General features: G+C 46.6%; 1 protein-coding gene across 1 annotated transcript in view; it reads right to left on the reverse strand.

The window, feature by feature from the left end:
• The window catches only part of SMAD3 (SMAD family member 3), a gene marked incomplete in the record, with an annotated part of 184,186 nt that overhangs the window by 50,396 nt on the left and 107,860 nt on the right, over positions 1-25,930 (reverse strand). Inside the window, 1 exon segment of the mRNA XM_073618291.1 lies at positions 2,602-2,795. Within this exon segment, the coding sequence (XP_073474392.1) occupies positions 2,602-2,795 (194 nt within the window).

The raw sequence follows: 25,930 nt of genomic DNA on the forward strand, positions 1-25,930 counted from the left end.
ATTCCTATTTGCTAGCTCATTAAAATTTGCTGGAAAAACCAGCATGTGACGCCAAAGTTGGCCACACTAGTAAAAATGTTCATACGTAAATTCTTTGGACATTGAAAGACTGGATGAAGTCCTTCAAAATTGTATTTCCCTTTAACGTTTTGCTCAGAACACTTGGTTTTGGAATTAAATGTAATTTGCCAAACAAACAAACACAACATTCAAGGTTATAAATTCATTTGTTCAAGAAAAATTTTCCATCCAACTTCCAAATTTTCTCGCCACTATAGTCGAAAAAAAAAACGACTGTTGATTTCACCCCACTAACCATTCGAAAAGTTAAAACACTCTTAACCACGCCGGTAGGACGTCATATGACATCCTGGTGGTGTCGATGGTTATTATTATTATACTATTATTATCGAATAGGATTTATGAAGCTCTGACCCGGAAACAAGACTTCTTCACTCTGACTTACCACGCTAAATACCTTCTTCCAGGTCAGTCGCTCAAGTACTGAAAACAGAGAGTACTTACGGAGCAAGCCCAGTGATGATCCTGCTATGATAATACCAACCCATGTGCATTTTAGAATGGGAGGATACTTTTGGAGGGGTGTCAAAAAAAAAAAAAAAAAATTGACCCTCTCTTCAAACACAAGCCTAGTGCTGACCACCTACACAGATGGACGATTTCCTGAGATGAGATGTTTGGATGCATATGACAAAAAAAATATCGGCCTTAGCTGTGACCATGGGATGTTCTCAGAAGTAAATGATGTCTCACTTGCTTGTTTCAGCTGCAAGTAACTTTTCTAAAATGTATATCTTCATTAAAATGAGTTACATAGTTACATACAGTAGTAGGTAAGGTTGAATAAAGACAATAGTCCATCCAGTTCAACCTGTGTAGGCGTCGATAATCATCTCCCATATCCCTGTATGTTGAGTTGCAGCATGTAAAGGAGCTTGAATGAGCCCTGCTGTGGGCAAGTCCACCCCACTATGATGTAGATCAGTGGTCTCCAAACTGCAGCCTGGGGGCCAGATGCGGCCCTTTGCTTGCCTTTGCCTGGGGGCACTATTCCTCTCACTGATACGAGACACTATGCCTCACATTGACACCACATTTGGGGCACTATTCTTCCTACTGACACCAATGATGGGGTACTATTCTTCCTACTGACACTAATGATCGGCTTCTATTCCTCCCACTACCAATGATAGTGTACTATTCCTTCCACTGACATCAACGATGGGCTACTATTCCCCCCACTACCAATTATGGGGCACTATTCTTCCCACTGACACCAATGATAATGAACTAATCTTCCCACTGACACCAATAATGGGGTAATATACTTCCCATTGACACCAATGAAGGGGCACTATTCTTCCTACTGACACCAACAATGGGCTACTATTCCTCCCACTATCAATGATAGGGTGCTATTCCTCCCACTGACACCCATGATGGGGCACTATTCCTCCCAGTACCAATGATAGGGTACTATTCCTCCCACTGACACCAATGATGAGGCACTATTCTTCCCATTCACGGGGCACTATTTTTCTCACCGACACCAATGATTGGCTACTATTCCTCCCACCAATACCAATGATGGGACACTATTCTTCCCACTGACACCAATGATGGGGCACTATTCCTCCCACTGAAACCAATGATGGGGCACTATTCCTCCCACTGACACCAATGATGATGCACTAATCTTCCCACTGACACCAATAATGGGGTAATATTCTTCCCATTGACACCAATGAAGGGGTACTATTCTTCCTACTGACACCAATGAAGGGGCACTATTCTTCCGACTGACACCAAAAATGGGCTACTATTCTTCCCAATTACACCAATGATAGGGCACTATTCCTCCCACTGACCCCAACGATGGGGCACTATTCCTCCCACTACCAATAATAGAGTACTATTCCTCCCACTGACACCAATGATGGGGCACTATTCTTCCTACTGAAACCAACGATGTGGCACTATTCTTCCTACTGACACCAACAATGGGCTACTATTCCTCCCACTATCAATGATAGGGCGCTATTCCTCCCACTGACACCAATGATGGGGCACTATTCCTCCCACTGACACCAATGATGGGGCACTATTCCTCCCACTGACACCAATGATGGGGCACTATTCCTGCTACTGACACTAACGATGGGCTGCTATTCCTCCCACTACCAATGATAGGGTACTAATCCTCCCACTGACACCAATGATGGGGCACTATTCTTCCCATTGACGGGGCACTATTTTTCCCACCAACACCAACAATGGGCTACTATTCCTCCCACTACCAATGACTGGGTGCTATTCCTCCCACCGATACCAATGATGGGACACTATTCTTCCCACTATCACCAACGATTAGGTACAATTCCTCCAACGATGAGGTACTATTCCTCTCACTGACACCAATATCCACCCCCCCTAAAGTCTGAAGGACAGTAAACTGACCCTTTGTTTAAAAAGTTTGGAGACCCCTGATGTAGATCTACCATCGGCAACCATCAAGGGTACAATTTCCATACTTCAGTCTAGACATATATACTTCTGATATAAACTACATATTTCCTTTACCTGGAGTCTCCACTCTCTGGTAGTGATATGGATTGACGCAGACTTCATCTTTCTTCATGTTGAAAGCATATTCGCACATCTCCATGGCACGTAGTTCGTGGTGGCTGTGAAGATCTGGCCACCTCCAAAGACGGCAATATATGACATGAGGCAGACCTTTGCGGTGTGATACTTGGAGCCTCCCATCTAAGGACCTGCAGAGATAAAAGAAGGTCCATCAGCAAACGTAAGAAACAGTGAGATTGACGGTTGGACTGCCGTGAGTCATGTTTGTCACACACTGGTACTTCATTCATATCATACATTCGCAAGAAGTCACCATATTAGGCTGAAAGTCAATCATGGATGGAACTTTACAGGTAGACAAGTCTCAACATTTCCTAATCCAACATCCTCCTGGCTCCTACAGTATTTAGGAAGTCTGGCTCCAGAATTCTTCACTTGTTTGCAGTGCCGGGACAAGGTCATTCAGTGCCCATGGCGAAGATGCCAAACTGCATCTCAAATGAATGACCTTGTCCCGGCACTGCAAATCAGTGAATTCTGGAGCCAGACTCTCTTATATATAGGAGCCAGGAGGACGTTGGATTAAGAACTGTCAAAGTACACCCAAAGTGCCCAATGGTTACTTGACAGCTGTCATCTGGAGAGGAAGGGATGCCTCATTTGATCTTATCCCCCTGCAGCTCCCCTGGTGACCAATCTCCTCAACATAAAAAGTGCTACACCCTTACATGCATCTCTGCTGCAACTCTAGCACTTGCGATGTGGAGGAGATCGGGCGCTGGGGAGTGGCAGGAGAAGAAGATTGGATGAGACCAACAGTGCCCCTCTCAATGTAGCGCCCGGGACACTTCCCACCTTCCCCACCCAACCACCCCCAGATTCAGCCCTACTGGTTTGTTCACATCGTATTATATGAAAAACAAGTGCCTGTGCTGCCCACAGCAATCAGATTCTAAGCCCCATTCTCATAATGCAAGTTGAGGTGGCCACACATGAGCCAAGGCCATTATACAATAAAATGTTCTCAATGGCTTTAAAGGAAAATGATGCACTTCCCCCCAAAAGTCCCAGAGAATTAGCTCTCGAAAATAGTCTTTCATTCATCTAAGATGCATTTTAACTACTTACATGGTATGCTGGGAGGCAGAACTAGGTAAAACTTTATCAGATGAGAACTGGACAAAAATCTGGACTTCTGCTGCTAAGAGCTCATCTAGAGAATTCATATAAAGTTCTAGTTTGTGAGACATTTAACTCCTTCTCGTATTGCTAGATATGTACCTCACTACTCACCTCTTTACTTTCGGGGCTGTGGACAACAGGGTACGATGCTACATGTTAGGTGGTCACACCCCACGGCACAAAGGTTGTGGACCTGAGGTCTAATTTCTTAAATATACAGTTCTAAATTGTAACTCATTCAAGGATCCCAATCAAGTCTTACTAAATTACCCGACCCAAAATGTTCCACACACCATGGTGAAATTGGTCAGCTTCAAGTTCAATGCCACCAAACAGACCAAAGCTTATACATGGAAGTTCCCGGTGTTAAACTTTCCAGAAGTTACCACAAGACGAGGCAATCATTATTGAAAAATTCATGTCTAATTTTGCTAGATACACACAAGAAACTTCTTAATACTTGGTCCCCATGGATGGCCTACTCCCAACCTAACTTTGGAGCCCTGCATATGTAGTTATAGGTGGGCGATTGCCTGACCCCTGGGGATGGGAGGTTTTCCCTACTTCTCTTCACTTGCCTCCCTTACCTCTCATTTTCTCCACCCTCCTTTTTCTCCTGCAATAGTCTTTCTCGCTCTCTCTTTCTTTTCTTCTGTTTTATTACACACGTTCTCCTTGTTCTTCCTATGTTCCCTTTGAATAGTTTGGATATAGTATAGTAAACTTACTATCTCTGGCTCTCTACAGTCCATCATTTACTATGTATTAACTGACACAGGAAAATCTTCCACTCTGGACTAGTCTATGCTATAGCTTCCATGCAACTCTAAAGGAGTGGTCTCCGAACTGCGGCCCGTGGCCAAGATGTGGCCTTTTGCTTGCCTTTATCCAGCCCTTGGAGCACTATTCTTCCCACTGACACTAACAATGAGACACCATTCCATTCACTAACACCAACAGTGGGGCATTATAAGTCTTACTGACACTAATGTCGTGTACACACGGGTGGACTTTTCGACCGGACTGGTCCGACGGACCGAATCCGGCGGACAATCAGACCGTGTGTGGGCTCCATCGGACCTGCAGCGGACTTTTTCGGTCAAAAATCTGACGGACTTTAGATTTGGAACATGTTTCAAATTTGTCCGACGGACTCAAGTCCGGTCAAAAAATCCGCTCGTCTGTATGCTAGTCCGACGGACAAAAACCCACGCTAGGGCAGCTATTGGCTACCGGCTATCAACTTCCTTATTTTAGTCCGGCCGTACGTCATCACGTACGAATCCATCGGACTTTGGTGTGATCGTGTGTAGACAAGTCCGTTCGTTCAAAAATCCGTTGGAAGTCCGCCAAAAGTCCGTCGGACAAGTCGGTCGAAAAGTCCGCCCGTGTGTACACGGCATAACAATGGGACACTATTCCTCCCACTAACACCAATTATGAGGCACTATTCCCCCCACTAGTACCAATGACAGGACACTATTTCTCCCACTAACACCAATGATGGGACACTATTCCTTCTACTGACACCAATGATGGGGCACTATTCCTCCCACTAATACCAGTGATGGGGCATTATTCCTGCCACTGACACCAATGATTGGACACTATTCCTCCTACTGACACCAATGATGGGACACTATTCCTCCTACTGACACCAATGACGGGACACTATTCCTCCCACTAACACCAATGATGGGACACTGTTCCTCCTACTGACACCAATGATGGGACACTATTCCTTCTACTGACACCAATGATGGGGCACTATTCCTCCCACTAATACCAGTGATGGGGCATTATTCCTGCCACTGACACCAATGATTGGACACTATTCCTCCTACTGACACCAATAATGGGACACTATTCCTCCTACTGACACCAATGACGGGACACTATTCCTCCCACTAACACCAATGATGGGACACTGTTCCTCCTACTGACACCAATGATGGGGCACTATTCCTCCCACTAATACCAGTGATAGGGCATTATTCCTGCCACTGACACCAATGATGGGGCACTATTCCTCCCACTAACACCAATGATGGCACACTATTCCTCCCACTAACACCAATGATGGCACACTATTCCTCCTACTGACACCAATGATGAGGCACTATTCCTCCCACTGATACCAATGATGGGGCACTATTCCTCCCACTGATACCAATGATGGGGCACTATTCCTCCCACTGATACCAATGATGGGGCACTATTCCTCATCTGACCACCAAGCCTGAGACATAGTCTACTCCAACTGGCCACATTCTGGATCCCGTAAAGTCTGAAGGGCAGCAAATTGGTCCTTTGTTTAGAAAGTTTGGTGACCCCCTACTCTAAAGGAAATATCTAATACATGTTTACAGTCTCAGCAGTACCATACTGTAAAACCCTTACAAGTGATCACATGGCCGCCTAAGTTGGTTGGGTACCGGGATCCATAATCTGTTGTCGGGGCTGGGGGGGGGGGGGGGGGGGAGCAGGCACAATGATACGTGACTGTGCCTGCACGTGCTGCCCTGCCACAGTATAATTACTGTGGTGGGTCCGCAAGTGGTTAAGGCTTGACATGTTTGGTATCTATTTACCTAATGCAGTCTTTTATATTTTATTAAAAATTGTGTATAATATTATGATTGTTTACACTAAAATTTATTTTAGTGGACTTTTCTTGAAAATATACATTTGATAGATATTTAGGCAAATAATGTGCCACATAAAATATTGCAGCTACCACTATTTTATTCTCCATGGTCACTGCTTTTAGAAAATACATAATTGTTTGGGGGGGGGGGGGGGTGTTAAGCAATTTCTTGCAAGAAGTGCATATTTTAACATATGTGAAAATGTAAAAAATTTCCACAGTAGGAAAGTGGTTAAGAAAAAAACATTTTTCAAAATGTTGGATCTTTCTTAAACGAGAAGCATTTGTTTTGTGGGCCAAAGAATGGTTTAATCTTTGCTCTTCTTGTAAACCACACAGAGGGCTTAACCAGGAGAATTCTATATATAAATATGCAGGATTTTGCACACACACAGGATGTGCAGGTCATAGGAGGTCTGGCCGGATAAGATAAAGTGTAGATAATGGGTGGGGGCGGGGGGGTTGACCAGCCACGGCAATAGATTTGCTTACTACTCTCACCCAGAAATGTACAGTATCTCACAAAAGTAAGTACACCCCTCACATTTTTGTAAATCTTTTCTTCTATCTTTTCATGTGACAACACTGAAGAAATGACACTTGTCTACAATGTAAAGTAGTGAGTGTACAGCTTGTATAACAGTGTAAATTTGCTGTCCCCTCAAAATAACTCAACACACAGCCATTAATGTCTAAACCGCTGGCAACAAACGTGAGTACACCCCTAAGTGAAAATGTCCAAAATTGGGCCCAGTTAGCCATTTTCCCTCCCTGGTGTCATGTGACTCGTTAGTGTTACAAGGTCTCAGGTGTGAATGGGGAGCAGGTGTGTTAAATTTGGTGTTATCGCTCTCACTCTCTCATACTGGTCACTGGAAGTTCAACATGGCGCCTCATGGCAAAGAACTCTCTGAGGGTCTAAAAAAGAATTGTTGCTCTACATAAAGATGGCCTAGGCTATAAGAAGATTGCCAAGACCCTGAAACTGAGCTGCAGCACGGTGGCCAAGACCATACAGCGGTATAACAGGACAGGTTCCACTCAGAACAGGCCTCGCCATGGTCCACCAAAGAAGTTGAGGTCACGTGCTCAGCGTCAAATCCAGAGGTTGTCTTTGGGAAATAGACATATGAATGCTGCCAGCATTGCTGCAGAGGTTGAAGGGGTTGGGGTGGGGGGGTCAGCCTGTCAGTGCTCAGACCATACGCCACACACTGCATCAAATTGGTCTGCATGGCTGTCGTCCCAGAAGGAAGCCTCTTTGAAAGATGATGCACAAGAAATCCCGCAAGCAGTTTGCTGAAGACAAGCAGACTAAGGACATGGATTACTGGAACCATGTCCTGTGGTCTGATGAGACCAAGATAAACTTATTTGGTTCAGATGGTGTCAGGCGTGTGTGGGGGCAACCAGGTGAGGAGGACAAAGACAAGTGTGTCTTGCCTACAGTCAAGCATGGTGGTGGGAGTGTCATGGTCTGGGGCTGCATGAGTGCTGCCGGCACTGGGGAGCTACAGATCATTGAGGGAACCATGAATGCCAACATGTACTGTGATATACTGAAGCAGAGCATGATCCTCTCCCTTCAGAGACTGGACCGCAGGGCAGTATTCCAACATGATAACCACCCCAAATATACCTCCAAGACAACCACTGCCTTGATAAAGAAGCTGAGGGTAAAGGTGATCGACTGGCCAAGCATGTCTCCAGACCTAAACCCTATTGATCATCTGTGGGGAATCCTCAAACGGAAGGTGGAGGAGCGCAAGGTCTCTAACATCCACCAGCTCTGTGATGTCATCATGGAGGAGGGGAAGAGGACTCCAGTGACAACCTGTGAAGCTCTGGTGACCTCCATGCCCAAGAGGGTTAAGGCAGTGCTGGAAAATAATGGTGACCACACAAAATATTGACACTTTGGGCCCAATTTGGACATTTTTACTTAGGGGTGTACTCACTTTTGTTGCCAGCGGTTTAGACATTAATGGCTGTGTGTTGATTTATTTTGAGGGGATAGCAAATTTACACTGTTATACAAGCTGTACACTCACTACTTTACATTGTAGACAAGTGTCATTTCTTCAGTGTTGTCACATGAAAAGATAGAAGAAAATATTTACAAAAATGTGAGGGGTGTACTTACTTTTGTGAGATGCTGTATATAAATCTGATCAGCAAGATATAGAACTCTCCTCTCTCTCAGATGAACACATGAATTGGGTTGGTTTTTGAAGCCATGCCACCACTTTTCCCCGAGTATGATTCAGTGCTCTCTCCCGGGAACGTGGCTCACGCCACGCGGTGAAAGGTGACACCGCTTCCAGGAATGGAGAGAACGATTCCCCAGCAACATTCGGAGAAATAAATATTACATTTACAGGTGTTGAAAGGACTGAACAAACCACGGCCCACTCAGGAAACGCTCCCTGTGCCTCGTCTAACGCAATATGGGAAACGCCATCAAATTCCAGCCTTGTACCGGGAAACAAAGCCAAGGGACTGCAAACCAGGCGCAACAAACTCCGGAACAGTCAATTATTATCAATAATAATAATCAACTCATAAAAAAAATATTGAGTACATGTACCCTTAACCCTTTTCACTTTAGTCCTGAGGATCTATGAAGGAGAAAAAGATACAATGTATTATATAATGTATCCTGTATGTATACAATGTATTATATAATATATCCTGTATGTATACAATGTATTATATAATGTATCCTGTATATATACAATGTATTATATAATGTATCCTGTATATATACAATGTATTATATAATGTATCCTGTGTATATACAATGTATTATATAATGTATCCTGTGTATATACAATGTATTATATAATGTATCCTGTATATATACAATGTATTATATAATGTATCCTGTATGTATACAATGTATTATATAATATATCCTGTATGTATACAATGTGTTATATAATATATCCTGTATGTATACAATGTATTATATAATGGATCCTGTATATATACAATGTATTATATAATGGATCCTGTATATATACAATGTATTATATAATGTATCCTGTGTATATACAATGTATTATATAATGTATCCTGTATATATACAATGTATTATATAATGTATCCTGTATGTATACAATGTATTATATAATATATCCTGTATGTATACAATGTGTTATATAATATATCCTGTATGTATACAATGTATTATATAATGGATCCTGTATATATACAATGTATTATATAATGTATACTGTATATATACGATGTATTATATAATGTATCCTGTATGTATACAATGTATTATATAATGTATCCTGTATATATACAATGTATTATATAATATATCCTGTATGTATACAATGTAGTATATAATATATCCTGTATGTATACAATGTATTATATAATATATCCTGTATGTATACAATGTATTATATAATGGATCCTGTATGTATACAATGTATTATACACACACCGGTCACTTTATTAGGTCCACCTGTTCAATTGCTTGGTAACAAAAATTGCTAATCAGCCAATCACATGGCAACAACTCAATGCATTTAGGCATCTAGATGTGGTGAAGACGACATCTGAAGTTCAAACCAAGCATCGGAATGGGGAAGTAGTATTTCAAAAACTGCTGATCTACTGGGATTTTCACACACAACCATCTCTCGGGGTTTACAGAGAATGGTGGGAAAAAGAGAAAATATCCAGTGAGCGGCTGTTGTGTGGAGGAAAATGCTTTGTTGGTGTCAGAGGAGAATGGTCAGACTGGTTTCAGATGATAGAAAGGCAACAGTAACTCAAATAATCACTCGTTACACCCAAGGTGTGCAGAACACCATCTCCGAAACGCACAACACATCCAACCTTGAAGCAGATGGGCTACAGCAGCAGATGACCACACCGGGTGCCACTCCTGTCAGCTAAGAACAGGAAACTGAGGCTACAGTTGGCACAGGATCAGCAAAATTGGGCAATAGAAGATTGGAAAAACGTTGCCTGGTCTGATGAGTCTGGATTTCAGCTGCGACATTCAGATGGTGGGGTCAGAATTTGGCGCATGGATCCATCCTGCCTTGTATCACCGGTTCAGGCTGGTGGTGGGGGTGTAATGCTGTGGGGGGATGGGATATCACCGGTTCAGGCTGGTGGTGGGGGTGTAATGGTGTGGGGGATGGGATATCACCGGTTCAGGCTGGTGGTGGAGGTGTAATGGTGTGGGGGATGGGGTATCACCGGTTCAGGCTGGTGGTGGGGGTGTAATGGTGTGGGGGATGGGATATCACCGGTTCAGGCTGGTGGTGGGGGTGTAATGGTGTGGGGGATGGGGTATCACCGGTTCAGGCTGGTGGTGGGGGTGTAATGGTGTGGGGGATGGGGTATCACCGGTTCAGGCTGGTGGTGGGGGTGTAATGGTGTGGGGGATGGGGTATCACCGGTTCAGGCTGGTGGTGGGGGTGTAATGGTGTGGGGGATGGGATATCACCGGTTCAGGCTGGTGGTGGGGGTGTAATGGTGTGGGGGATGGGGTATCACTGGTTCAGGCTGGTGGTGGGGGTGTAATGGTGTGGGGGATATTTTCTTGGCACACTTTGGACCCCTTAGTACCAATTGATCATGGTTTATACACCACGGCCTACCTGAGTATTGTTGGTGACCATGTCTATCCCTTTATGACTACAGTGTCCCCATCTTCTGATGGCTCCTTCCAGCAGGATAATGCACCATGTCACAAAGCTCCAATCATCTCACCACTGGACAATGAGGTCCCTGTCCTCCAATGGTCTCCACACTCACCACATCTCATCCAATAGAGCACCTTAGGGATGTGGTGGAGCTGAAAAATCTGCAGCAACTGTGTGATGCTATCATGTGGACCAAAATCTCTGAGGAACGTTTCCAACACCTTGTTGTATCTATGCCACCAAGAATGAAGGCCAAAGGGGGTCCAACCCGCTACTAGCAAGGTGTACCTAATAAAGTGGCCGGTGAGTGTATAATGTATACAATGTATTACTGTGGGGAAAAGAATTCTTTATTGATGTGAACCCGGTCCTAGGGTGATATGTACGAGACGTACAAGAATCTGTTCCACCATTTGTGGCACCACCACAAGACAGATGAGCATCTGCGACAACCCTTTCTAAATTCCAATGGAATCGGCTCAGGTGACGGCACAAGCCGCAATCCTCGCTGCGACTCCTGGAGGAACACCGCGAAGGAATGCGCCCAGACCTGAGCTCCGGGTCACCATACTCCACATATTTCCCAAAGTTATTCTCGGGGACGGAGCGAGCTGAGACTTGCCTTGTGTCAGAAAATCTTTTTTACGGCCTGCAATCCGCCCGGCAGTGTTGGCCGCGGTCCAGGGGAACGGAGCCGCGCGCTTTTCACACTATTGTTGCCATCTAAAAAAAAAAAAAAAAAAACTGGATACAGCAAGGCTGCCCTGCAATTAGTTCAAGTGCAGAATGCGTGTCTGAAACCTTCGGGGGGGGGGGGGATGGGCTGCCCAAACAACTTCCAATGACAATCATAACCGAGACTGATAACATTGTAACAACATTTCTCATATGAAATGATACACAAAAAAAAAAAAATTCACTTCCGTAAACTGTTAGGCCTCATGCACACGAGACGCCGGTGCAAACTCTGCGGAACACATGTCTTTAAAAGCTGAAACCCGCATTTAGAAACGCCCGTTTTGCCGCGTTTAGCCGCATTTGCGTCTAGAAGCGTCTGCAGAGCAGAGAATGACATTTTGCAACCCAACTTTGGGGCCCCGTATCTCGGGGCTCCTTGGTGCTAGGAACACCAAATTTGGTGTGCTAACACAGTGGAACTAGCACTACAACATATCCAAATTCCTAGCACCAAGTGACCCCGAGATACGGGGCCCCAAAGTCGGGTCGCAAAATGTCAAGCACTTCTGCAGCAGAGAATGACAAATTTCCGACCTGACTTTGGGGCCCCATATCTCGGGGTCACTTGGTGCTAGGACCCCCAAATTTGGATATGTTATAGTGCTAGTCCCACTGTATTAGCACTCCACATTTAGGGTTCCTAGCACCAAGTGGCCCCGAGATATGGGGCCCCAAATTCGGGTCGCAAAATGTCAAGCACTTTTCTGCAGCAGAGAATGACATTTTGTGACCCGAATTTAGGGCCCCGTATCTCAAGGCCACTTGGTGCTAGGAACCCCAAATTTGGATATGTTATAGTGTTAGTCCCACTGTGTTTGCACGCCAAATTTCCCTAGCACCAAGTGGCCCCGAGATATGGGTCCCCAAAGTCGGGTCGTAAAATGTTCCTTTAAAAACACTTATAAACGCAAACGCGGCTAAACGCGGGTACCGGCGTTTGGCGTCTGAAACGTGGAAAACATTTCCGTCTGAACCCATTTTTTTGCTTCTGGAAAAACGAGGTTAAACGCAACTGCCTAAAAACGCCAAAAAAATCGAGACACTATACATGGACACATAGGATAACATTGAATGAGTTCAGGGGCAGCTGAAAAAAGTGTCCAACTGCCTCTGAACGCGCGTTTAACAGCGTCTCGTGTGCATGAGGCCTAACAGTTTTCTAAAAGCCTGCGTTCACGCTGGTGTAGCGATTTTGCACACCTTAACAAAAAGCGCGTCGCGCGCGTGGTAGAGCTGCACGATTCTGGCAAAAAAAGGGTTTGGTCTTTAAGTGGTTAAACTTCCCTCATTTACAGACCGAAGTTCATCCCTTATATGAGAGAGCGGAAAAGTTACAATGTTTATAGTTATCTACCAGCGCCAACAATGTTGTGAAAAACTTGGCAGACTACCCATTTTTTTTTTCTTTTACATAGTTACATAGTAGGTGAGGTTGACAAAAGACATCAAGTCCAACCTACAGTATGTGTGTGATTATGTGTCAGTATTACATTACATATCCCTGTATATTGCGGTCATTCAGGTGCTTATCTAATAGTTTCTTGAGACCATCAATGCTCCCCGCTGAGACCACCGCCTGTGGAAGGGAATTCCACATCCTTGCCGCTCTTACAGTAAAGAACCCTCTACGTAGTTTAAGGTTAAATCTCTTTTCTTCTAATTTTAATGAGTGGCCACGAGTCTTTTTTTTTTTGTTTTTTTTTTTGTTTTGGGTGGAGAAGAAAATAAGAATTTTAGGATCAGGGACAAATCAACTTCATATTAGCACCACATCCCTTAATTCGTTAGATGTAGGAGAGAGGATTGGGATTTTTAAGGTGCAAAATGATTTGAAATAGTATCAACTATAATGCATAAGTTTTTTTATTTTATAGAGCAAAAATAAAAAAAATGTTTAAAACATAACAATTGGCAAGTACAGATCAACACGTTTTTATGCCTACGGCACTATAAGATGGAGTTCCCAACACGTTTCACCCATATATTGGGCTTCTTCAGGGGATGCTGTCCAATTAGAGGTACAAGCCTTCTAGGTCTCTTGAAATATAAATCAACTCACTAAAAGCTTTTTTTTTTTTTACGCTGCTGGTACCCAGGGACACATATTGAATGACCCCTATGGTCACCTCTAGCACATGGTTCTCCAGACGCAGATAGACATCTGTGACCTTTTAGTGAATTGATTTATATTTCAAGAGACCTAGAAGGCTTATACCTCTAATTGGACAGCATCCCCTGAAGAAGCCCGATATATGGCTGAAACGTGCTGGGAACTCCATCTTATTGAAATATAACTATAAACTATGGCAGTTTATAGTTATATTTGACAGCTGAGTGACAGCTGAGTGAGCAGAGAACTCTCTCAGAAGACTGCGGGACCATTCACAAAGCGCAGCATGGCTCGCGCATGCGCAGAAAGAAACCGGCTGTGAAGCCGGAAGGCTTCACTGCTGGTTTTCCTTACCTAAGATGCCGGCACCTGCATCCGAAGCCAATTGAAGGATCAGCTCGGGTGAGGACATCACTGAATCCCGGGACAGGTGAGTGTACTTTTATTAGAGCCCTTGCACACTGGGGCGGTTTGCAGGCGCTATTGCGCTAATAATAGCGCCTGCAAACCGCCCCGAAAGTGCCGCTGCTTTCATTCCAGTGTGAAAGCCCCGAGGGCTTGCACACTGGAGCGATGCGCTGGCAGGACGGTAAAAAAAGTCCTGCTAGCAGCATCTTCGGAGCGGTGAAGGAGCGGTGTGTATACCGCTCCTTTACCGCTCCTGCCCATTGAAATCAATGGGACGGCGCGGCTATACCGCCGGCAAAGCGCCTCTGCAGAGGCGCTTTGCGGTGGTATTTAACCCTTCCTAATAATAGCAGCGTTTTACCGCCGACGCCGCCCCCGCCCCCGCCCCAGTGTGCAAGGGCTCTTACCGTCCTGCCAGCGCATCGCTCCAGTGTGCAAGCCCTCGGGGCTTTCACACAGGAATACATGCAGCGGCACTTTCGGGGCGGTTTGCAGGCGCTATTATTAGCGCAATAGCGCCTGCAAACCGCCCCAGTGTGCAAGGGCTCTAAGTAAAAAATTCACATTGTTAGGCACACAGTAAACCTTTAGATGTTAACCTCTTCCCAGCCAGTGTCATTAGTACAGTGACAGTGTATAGTATTATCACTGATCACTATATTAGGTTCATCATTGTCAGTTAGTGACCCTCCTAAACAGTGTCAGTTAGCGCCCAACTTCCCGCCACACTGTCACAGTCCCACTATAAGTCGCTGGTCACCCCCATTACAGTAAAGCGTCTATAGCTGCGTAAATTCCAGCATGTATCCCATAGTTTATAGTTATATTTCAATAAGATGGAGTTCCCAGCACGTTTCACCCATATATCGGGCTTCTTCAGGGGATGCTGTCCAATTAGAGGTATAAGCCTTCTAGGTCTCTTGAAATATAAATCAATTCACTAAAAGGTCACAGATGTCTATCTGCGTCTGGAGAACCATGTGCTAGAGGTGACCATAGGGGTCATTCAAGGACCGGAAAAAACAAAAGTTCTGCAGTGGACTCAGCACCGAGGGACGAATGCTGTCTAAAACCGCCAATACTTATTGCTAAGACTGGCTTTTGGCAACAGCATGTATATGTCCCTGGGTACCAGCAGCGTAAAAAAAAAAAAAGCTTTTAGTGAGTTGATTTATATTTCAAGAGACCTAGAAGGCTTGTACCTCTAATTGGACAGCATCCCCTGAAGAAGCCCAATATATGGGTGAAACGTGTTGGGAACTCCATCTTATAGTGCCGTAGGCATAAAAACGTGTTGATCTGTACTTGCCAATTGTTATGTTTTAAACATTTTTTTTATTTTTGCTCTATAAAATAGAAAAACTTATGCATTATAGTTGATACTATTTCAAATCATTTTGCACCTTAAAAATCCCAATCCTCTCTCCTACATCTAACGAATTAAGGGATGTGGTGCTAATATGAAGTTGATTTGTCCCTGATCCTAAAATTCTTATTTTCTTCTCCACCCAAAACAAAAAAAAAACAAAAAAAAAAAGTATGTTGTCTTTATACATTACAATGTACAAAGTATCCATAAGAGACACATATTGCTACAAGTCCGACAGGCCATTAAATAGATATGTATCTCAAGGCTGAAGTGGAATAAAGTGTCAGGAGCGTGTATGAGGTGTGAGTATATACAATGTGTATACGGCGGCCCCGTATCCGGCGATATCACCCCGAAATTCCTGTGACGTGGTCCAGGCTGTGGGAACACGCTGGGTGGTCCATCACCAGACCGCAGAGACTAATACTGAGCCCTCCAGATCACAAAACGCCACTCGTATTTATTTCTGGAACATTTTCAATCTTAAACATTCTTTCTTCCTCGGCACCGGCGATTATTTCCGTTGAACTTTTCTTTTTTTTTTTTTTACGAGTCGGAACTTTTTCTCCACATCACAGAATGCCACACCGATCGCAACCGTTTAACTGTTTCATAACTTTAAAAGCCTAGAGCACATGTGTCAAACACAAGGCCTGAAGCCTGAATCCGGGACCCCCCCAGGACATTTCATGTGACCCTCGCAGCTCTCCTGCAGCTGCAGCACCCCCCCCCCCCATAGTCTCCATTCCCACCTGGTCTCAGCAGTCAGCAGCAGAGAGGAGGACAGAACTCCTCCTACAGATCCTGCGCCTCTCTGTGTAGCTGCGGCACCCTGCTTGTCTCCGCTTTCACCTTGTTTCAGCAGTCGGCAGCAGAGAGGAGGACAGAACTCCTCCTACAGATCCTGCACCTCTCTGTGCAGCTGCTGAACCCCCTCATATTCACCTCCACCGTGTCTCAGCAGTTAGCAGCAGAGAGGAGGACAGAGCTCCTCCTACAGATCCTGCACCTCTCTGTGCAGCTGCTGAACCCCCTCATCTTCACCTCCACCGTGTCTCAGCAGTTAGCAGCAGAGAGGAGGACAGAACTCCTCCTACAGATCCTGCGCCTCTCTGTGCAGCTTCGGAACCCCCTCATCTTCGCCTCCACTGTGTCTCAGCAGTCAGCAGCAGAGAGGAGGACAGAACTCCTCCTACAGATCCTGCGCCTCTCTGTGCAGCTGCGGCACCCCCCCTCATCTTCGCCTCCACTGTGTCTCAGCAGTCAGCAGCAAAGAAAAAGACAGAACTCCTGCTACAGATCCTGCACCCCTCTGTGAAGCCACTCATCTTGTCTCTGCCTCCCCTGGTCTCAGCATTCAGCAGACTTCGGCAGCTGACCTCAGCCCTCCTTTGGTCCTCCTCCAGACCCTGCACTTTCAACTTCCAAGCAGCAGCACAAGGTAAGGTGGGGTGCACTGTGATGTAAAGGGAAGTTGGAGGACTCTTGTCTTCTGATGGTGGGGGGCTCTTGATATCTGATGGTGGGGGGCTCTTGACTTCTGATGGTGGGGGACTCTTGATTTCTGATGATGGGGGACTCTTGACTTCTGATGATGGGGGCTCTTGACTTCTGATGGTGGGGGGATCTTGACTTCTGATGGTGGGGGGCTCTTGACTTCAGATGGTGGGGGGCTCTTGACTTCAGATGGTGGGGGGCTCTTGACTTCAGATGGTGGGGGACTCTTGACTTCTTATAGTGGGGGGCTCTTGATATCTGATGGTGGGGGACTCTTGACACCTGATGGTGGGGGGCTCTTGACTTCTGATGGTGGGGGCTCTTGACTTCTGATGGTGGGGGACGCTTGACTTCAGATGGTGGGGGGCTCTTGACTTCTGATGGTGGGGGGCTCTTGACTTATGATGGTGGGGGGCTCTTGACTTATGATGGTGGGGGGCTCTTGACTTATGATGGTGGGGGACTCTTAACTTCTGATGGTGGGGGACTCTTGACTTCTGATGATGGGGGACTCTTGACTTCTGATGGTGGGGGCTCTTCACTTCTGATGGTGGGGGCCTCTTGACTTCTGATGGTGGGGGACTCTTGACTTCTGATGGTGGGGGACTCTTGACTTCTGATGGTGGGGGACTCTTGACTTCTGATGGTGGGGGGCTCTTGACTTCTGATGGTGGGGGGCTCTTGACTTCAGATGGTGGGGGGCTCTTGACTTCAGATGGTGGGGGGCTCTTGACTTCAGATGGTGGGGGACTCTTGACTTCTTATAGTGGGGGGCTCTTGATATCTGATGGTGGGGGACTCTTGACACCTGATGGTGGGGGGCTCTTGACTTCTGATGGTGGGGGCTCTTGACTTCTGATGGTGGGGGACGCTTGACTTCAGATGGTGGGGGGCTTTTGACTTCTGATGGTGGGGGGCTCTTGACTTATGATGGTGGGGGGCTCTTGACTTATGATGGTGGGGGGCTCTTGACTTATGATGGTGGGGGACTCTTAACTTCTGATGGTGGGGGACTCTTGACTTCTGATGATGGGGGACTCTTGACTTCTGATGGTGGGGGCTCTTGACTTCTGATGGTGGGGGCCTCTTGACTTCTGATGGTGGGGGACTCTTGACTTCTGATGGTGGGGGACTCTTGACTTCTGATGGTGGGGGGCTCTTGACTTCTGATGGTGGGGGACTCTTGACTTCTGATGGTGGGGGGCTCTTGACTTCAGATGGTGGGGGGCTCTTGACTTCAGATGGTGGGGGACTCTTGACTTCTTATAGTGGGGGGCTCTTGATATCTGATGGTGGGGGACTCTTGACACCTGATGGTGGGGGGCTCTTGACTTCTGATGGTGGGGGCTCTTGACTTCTGATGGTGGGGGACGCTTGACTTCAGATGGTGGGGGGCTCTTGACTTCTGATGGTGGGGGGCTCTTGACTTATGATGGTGGGGGGATCTTGACTTCTGATGGTGGGGGGCTCTTGACTTCAGATGGTGGGGGGCTCTTGATTTCAGATGGTGGGGGGCTCTTGACTTCAGATGGTGGGGGACTCTTGACTTCTTATAGTGGGGGGCTCTTGATATCTGATGGTGGGGGACTCTTGACACCTGATGGTGGGGGGGCTCTTGACTTCTGATGGTGGGGGCTCTTGACTTCTGATGGTGGGGGACGCTTGACTTCAGATGGTGGGGGGCTCTTGACTTATGATGGTGGGGGGCTCTTGACTTATGATGGTGGGGGGCTCTTGACTTATGATGGTGGGGGACTCTTGACTTCTGATGGTGGGGGGCTCTTGACTTCAGATGGTGGGGGGCTCTTGACTTCAGATGGTGGGGGACTCTTGACTTCTTATAGTGGGGGGCTCTTGATATCTGATGGTGGGGGACTCTTGACACCTGATGGTGGGGGGCTCTTGACTTCTGATGGTGGAGGACTCTTGACTTCTGATGGTGGGGGACTCTTGACTTCTGATGGTGGGGGGCTCTTGACTTCTGATGGTGGGGGACTCTTGACTTCTGATGGTGGGGGGCTCTTGACTTCTGATGGTGGGGGGCTCTTGACAACTGATGTTAAGGGGGATGAGGTGCTCCTGACATCTACTCTTACAGATACAATCCGACTTGGAGGAGAATTCCATTAAAGTCTATGGGCAGAAGTCGGATAGAAAGTCCCCTTGAAGTAGTACAGGAACCTTTACTAAAGTCAGAGTGACTTCAGTAGTAATAATTAAGACGACTCTCATCGACTAACATAGGATGTCACAAGTCGTATCCCAAGTTGCGGCAGTGTAAACCGAGCCTAAGGGTGTAACATGAAACATGGGAAGCTTGCACAGCGCCAAAACTCAAACTGCCCCCCCTTATAGAATCCAGGGTTTCGTTTCCCCAGTGGCTCCTGTCAAGTTGGAAATCGGCGCAGCTGTGCATGGCTCCACCCACACGCCGTGTCATTTATTTCCAGGTATCCGCCATGAATGGAAAAACTACAAATCCCATCTGCCGCCACAGCAGAGCGACTGTAGCTCTCAGTAGAGCACAAGAATGGTGATGTCACGGCACCTGTAGTCCACTGATATTTCCTTCAGCACCATCAGTGAAGGTCCGTATAATCGGTACCGGAGCTGGAGGAGAGCCGCAGGCGCAGGATCCAATGCAGAAAAATAAATAAAAGGTACGTTTTATTATACACTCACAGGCCACTTTATTAGGTACACCTGATTCATTAATTGGTAACACAAATTGCTAATCAGCCAATCACATGGCAGCAACTCTAATGCTTTTGGGTATCTAGACGTGGTGAAGACGACTTGCTGAAGTTCAAACTGAAGAATGGGAAAGAAAGGGGATTTAATTGACTTTGAACGTGGCATGGTTGTTGGTGGCAGACGGGCTGGTCTGAGTATTTCTGGGATTTTCACACACAACCATCTCTCGGGGTTTACAGAGAATGGTGGGAAAAAGAGAAAATATCCAGTGAGCGGAAGTTGTGTGGAGGAAAATGCCTTGTTGGTGTCAGAGGAGAATGGGCAGACTGGTTCCAGATGATAGAAAGACAACAGTAACTCAAATAATCACTCGTTACACCCAAGTAGAGCTGAACGATTCTGGCTAAAATGAGGATCACGATTTTTTTTTTTGCTTAGAAAAAAGATCACGATTCTCGCGGCGTAACATCCTCTTTCGCATTATACAAAAAAATTGGGCTAACTTTACTGTTTAGTTTTTTTTTTTTTAATTCATTAAAGTGTATTTTTTCCCCCCAGAACTGCTGTCTGCTCACATAATTTGTAATAAAAACATCTTTGCCATTCTGAAGCTTCCCTCCAACTACTTTGCATATTATTTTATATTTATACTGGGATTCTGTACTTACCAAATATGTTGCAGAAATCTCCCTCCAACTGAGTCTGGCTGCAGCCATTTTAACTGTGGGCAGCTGAAGCTGCTGCCAGTTCACCTACTGGATTTACACAGAGGCACACCTCCAGCTCTGCAGCTCTCATTGGCCCTCTTATGACTCATCCCCCCTCCCTTCCTGGCAAACTCTCACGAGAGTGAGAGAGAGAGAGCTGTGCGTGATGTCATAAGCCTAGGCTAATGACCAGACAGGAAACAGGAAGTGGGCTGTATAAGGGATTTACTGGCAGAAAAAAAAATGTTTTATTATCCAAAGTTAAAACAACAAGGGCAGAAGATTTCATAGATGGAAAGTTGAAAAAATGACTGAAGTTCCACTTTAAGTGGTTAAACTGACCTCATTTACAGACAGAAGTTCATCACTTTGATCTAAAAGAACTAAATGTTACAATGTTTATCTTTAGCGATGTTGTGAGAATCTTGGCAGGCTGCCTGGGTTTTTTTTTTTTTTTTTTGACAGCTGTCGGATTGAGCAGAGAACTCTCTGCACTGAATCTAGGAAATGCTTTTTTAAGATCGGGAGGGGGGGGGGTGTAGAATCGCAATCTCAATTCTTTTAACGATCAATCATGCAGCTCTACACCCAAGGTATGCATAATACCATCTCTGAACGCACAACACATCCAACCTTGAAGCAGATGGGCTACAGCAGCAGAAGACCACACCGGGCGCCACTCCTGTCAGCTTAGAACAGAAAACTGAGGCTACAATTGGCACAGGGTCACCAAAATTGGACAATAGAAGATCGGAAAAAACGTTGCCTGGTCTGATGAGTCTGGATTTCAGCTGCAACATTCAGATGGTGGGGTCAGAATTTGGCGCATGGATCCATCCTGCCTTGTATCACCGGTTCAGGCTGGTGGTGGAGGTGTAATGGTGTGGGGGATGGGGTATCACCGGTTCAGGCTGGTGGTGGGGGTGTAATGGTGTGGGGGATGGGGTATCACCGGTTCAGGCTGGTGGTGGGGGTGTAATGGTGTGGGGGATGGGGTATCACCGGTTCAGGCTGGTGGTGGGGGTGTAATGGTGTGGGGGATGGGGTATCACCGGTTCAGGCTGGTGGTGGGGGTGTAATGGTGTGGGGGATGGGGTATCACCGGTTCAGGCTGGTGGTGGGGATGTAATGGTGTGGGGGATGGGGTATCACCGGTTCAGGCTGGTGGTGGGGGTGTAATGGTGTGGGGGATGGGATATCACTGGTTCTGGCTGGTGGTGGGGGGTGTAATGGTGTGGGGGATGGGATATCACCGGTTCAGGCTGGTGGTGGGGGTGTAATGGTGTGGGGGATGGGGTATCACCGGTTCAGGCTGGTGGTGGGGGGTGTAATGGTGTGGGGGATGGGGTATCACTGGTTCAGGCTGGTGGTGGGGGTGTAATGGTGTGGGGGATGGGGTATCACCAGTTCAGGCTGGTGGTGGGGGTGTAATGGTGTGGGGGATGGGGTATCACCGGTTCAGGCTGGTGGTGGGGGTGTAATGGTGTGGGGGATGGGATATCACGGGTTCAGGCTGGTGGTGGGGGTGTAATGGTGTGGGGGATGGGGTATCACCGGTTCAGGCTGGTGGTGGGGGTGTAATGGTGTGGGGGATGGGGTATCACCGGTTCAGGCTGGTGGTGGGGGTGTAATGGTGTGGGGGATGGGATATCACCGGTTCAGGCTGGTGGTGGGGGTGTAATGGTGTGGGGGATGGGGTATCACCGGTTCAGGCTGGTGGTGGGGGGTGTAATGGTGTGGGGGATGGGGTATCACCGGTTCAGGCTGGTGGTGGGGGTGTAATGGTGGGGGGGATATTTTCTTGGCACACTTTGGGCCCCTTAGTACCAATTGATCATGGTTTATACACCACGGCCTCCCTGAGTATTGTTGCTGACCATGTCCATCCCTTTATGACTACAGTGTCCCCATCTTCTGATGGCTCCTTCCAGCAGGATAATGCACCATGTCACAAAGCTCCACTCATCTCACCACTGGACAATGAGGTCCCTGTCCTCCAATGTCCTCCACACTCACCACATCTCATCCAATAGAGCACCTTTGTGATGTGGTGGAACGGGAGATCGGCATCATGGATGTGCAGCCAACAAATCTGCAGCAACTGTGTGATGTTATCATGTCACTATGGAGCAAAATCTCTGAGGAACGTTTCCAACACCTTGTTGTATCTACGCCACCAAGAATGAAGGCCAAAGGGGGTCCAACCCGGTACTAGCAAGGTGTACCTAATAAAGTGGCCGCTGAGTGTAGATTCTTTTTCTTGTAATAGGAGGAATTCTCCTTTAACCACCTCACGCCCGCCGGCCATCAAATGACGTCCACCCAGAACGACCGCTCTCGCGAGCCCATTAGGGGAGCGCATTGCGGCGATCGTTGTTGCGGGGTGTCAGTCAGACACACCGCACCACCGATTTCGGTAAAGAGCCGCTGATGAAGGCTCTTTACCACATGATCAGCCGTGTCCAATCACAGCTGATCACGATGTAAGCAGGGAAGAGCCATCAATCGGCTTTTCCTCACTTGTGTCTGACAGATGTGAGTAGAGGAGAGCCGATCGGCTGCTCTCCTGACAAGGGGGGGGTCTGTGCGGAATGTTTATCAGTGCAGCCCCCCCTCAGATGCCCGCCCAGGACCACCAGGGATTGGCATCACCCTAGACCACCAGGCAGCTGCCAATCAGTGCCCATCCCCAATGCCTGCCAGTGCCATCAGTGATGTCTATCAATGCCATTTATCAGTGCCGCCTATCAGTGCCCAGCAGTGCCGCCTATCAGTGCCCACCAGTGCCACCCATGAGTGCCCATCAGTGCCGCATATCGCTACATATCAGTGCCACCCACCAGTGCTGTCTACCAGTGCCCATCAGTGCCGCCTATCAGTGCCCATGGTCAGTGTCCATCAGTGCCGCCTATCAGTGCCCATCAGTGCCCATTGTCAGTGCCCATCAGTGCCGCCTATCAGTGCCCATCGTCAGTGCCCATCAGTGCCCATTGTCAGTGCCCATCAGTGCCGCCTATCAGTGCCCATCAGTGCCCATCGTCAGTGGCCATCAGTGCCGCCTATCAGTGCCCATCGTCAGTGCCCATCAGTGCCACAATATTGGTGCCACCTCATCGGTGCCGCCTTATCAGTGCCCTTCAGTGAGGGAGAAAACTTATTTACAAAATTTTAGAACAGAAACAAAAGAAAAACTTTTTTTTTTTTTTTTTCAAAATTTTAGGTCATTTTTTATTTGTTTAGCAAAAAATAAAAAACCGCAGAGGTGATGAAATACCACCAAAAAAAGCTCTATTTATGGGAACAAAATGATAAAAATCTTCTTTCAGTACAGCGCTGCATGACCGCGCAATTGTCATTTTAACAGCAACAGCGCTGAAAGGTGAAAATTGGCCTGGGCAGGAAGGGGGGGGTAAGTGCCCCGGTATTGAGGTGGTTAAGAGACTAAAATAATGCTTTTTTTTTACCCCTATTTGTGTCAAAGTAGCTTAACAAATGCGGTTTGGTAATGAAAAAAAAAAAAGAACGCACTAGGAAAGTGTTTGGCTCCTCCCACCAGAAGGCACAGCTACTGAACATTAAAAGACTGAACGCTGTGCGGTTTTCTATGACTTTCGGTTTGGTTTAAAATAGAAATAAAGGAACCGCTCAGGATAGGAAGATGGTGACTGCTGACTTGTTTTTTTTATGGCGCACGCTCTGATTCACTAACTAAGTCACCGACCCAGAACAAGCATGCGGCCAGTGAAGCTTGGATCTCCTGAACAGCATTTTTTTTCCCAGGACTTTTTAACCACTCAAACCCCCCCCCCCCACCACCAGGACTCTTTGTGGCATTTTTTATTTACATGTAACAATCAGTATTTTTTTTGCTAGAAAATTTCAGGGAACACCCAAACATGATATATATATATATATATATATATATATATATATATATATATATATATATATATATATATTTATTTTTTTTTTTTTTTTACAGCCCTAGAGAATAAATTGTCGGGTTTCGGAATTTTTTAGGTCACGCAGTATTTGCTCAGCGTTTTTTCAAACGCGATTTTTTTTTTTTGGGGGAGGGGGAGATACACTTTTTTTTTTTTTAATGCAAAAAAAAAAAACACAATGTATAACCCAATTTTTGGTAAAATAAAAAAGAGAATGTTACGCCGAGTAAATAGATACCAAACATGTCACGCTTCAAAAGTGTGCACGCTCGTGCAACAGCGACGAACAACGTACATTTTACCATCCATAGGCGACACTTTCAAAGCCTTTACAGGTTACCACTTTAGATGAATGCAGGCCATACGTGGGTCGAACGCCAAACTAATTTTCTTTCGAAAATCAGAAATTTCTCCTTCCCCCAAAGTACCCACCTATGTTGAGGGCATGTGACCTGGTATGGTTCAGGAGGGGGGGGGTGGCGCTCGCTCATCCCCCCCCCCCATTCTGGCCTGCTAGGCTGCATGCTCAGATAAGGGTCTGGTTTGGATTTTGGGGGGGACCCCACGCCATTTTTTTTTTAAAAATTGGCGTGGGGTTCCCCTTAAAATCTCTACCAGACCTGAAAGGGCAAGGTATGGATGGATTCCCCCCCCCCCCCTGATCTGGCCTGCTAGGCTGCATGCTCAGATAAGGGTCTGGTTTGGATTTTGGGGGGGACCCCACGCCATTTTTTTTTTTTTTTAAATTGGCGTGGGGTTCCCCTTAAAATCTCTACCAGACCTGAAAGGGCAAGGTATGGATGCATTAGTGGGGGGACCCCCACGCCTTTTTTTTTCACGATTTTTTAATCGCCGGGCAATGGAGTTTTTTTCTTTTTACATTCAGCTGTCAGCGGGGAACCCTCGCTGACAGCTGATGAGTCATGTTAAGGACGCAGCCGCCGGCTTCCTGGCCCAATGTTAACGGCGCAGGTGGCTGCCGGCTCCAAAAATCTGCATTTGAACCCCATCTAAATTCTCAGCTAGACCGCTGCTTAGGAAATTTGCAGTGAAAACAAAGGGGAAATTCGCACCGGACGTGTGTGAACCTAGCCTTAGTGCGAATTCTGCCTGCTGCCTCCTTCCTCTGATATCTGCATGAGTCACTTCCGACAGGTTGTGTCAACTCCAAGGGATCCAGGGGGGATGAGAAGGGGAGCTCCAGCACACAGCCTGTGATTGACAGTCTATGAGACTATCTGGAGGAGGGGGGGGTGTCCATTCCCTCCACTCAGGTCTCAGATTACACTCAGCTCCCTGCTCTATGCTCTGCGGTGTGTGTGACATCAGATCCCTGCCTCTTGCCTTCTGGAGC

This window comes from Aquarana catesbeiana, linkage group LG03 (genome assembly GCF_042186555.1).
Source record: "Aquarana catesbeiana isolate 2022-GZ linkage group LG03, ASM4218655v1, whole genome shotgun sequence".
Lineage (NCBI taxonomy): Eukaryota > Metazoa > Chordata > Amphibia > Anura > Ranidae > Aquarana > Aquarana catesbeiana.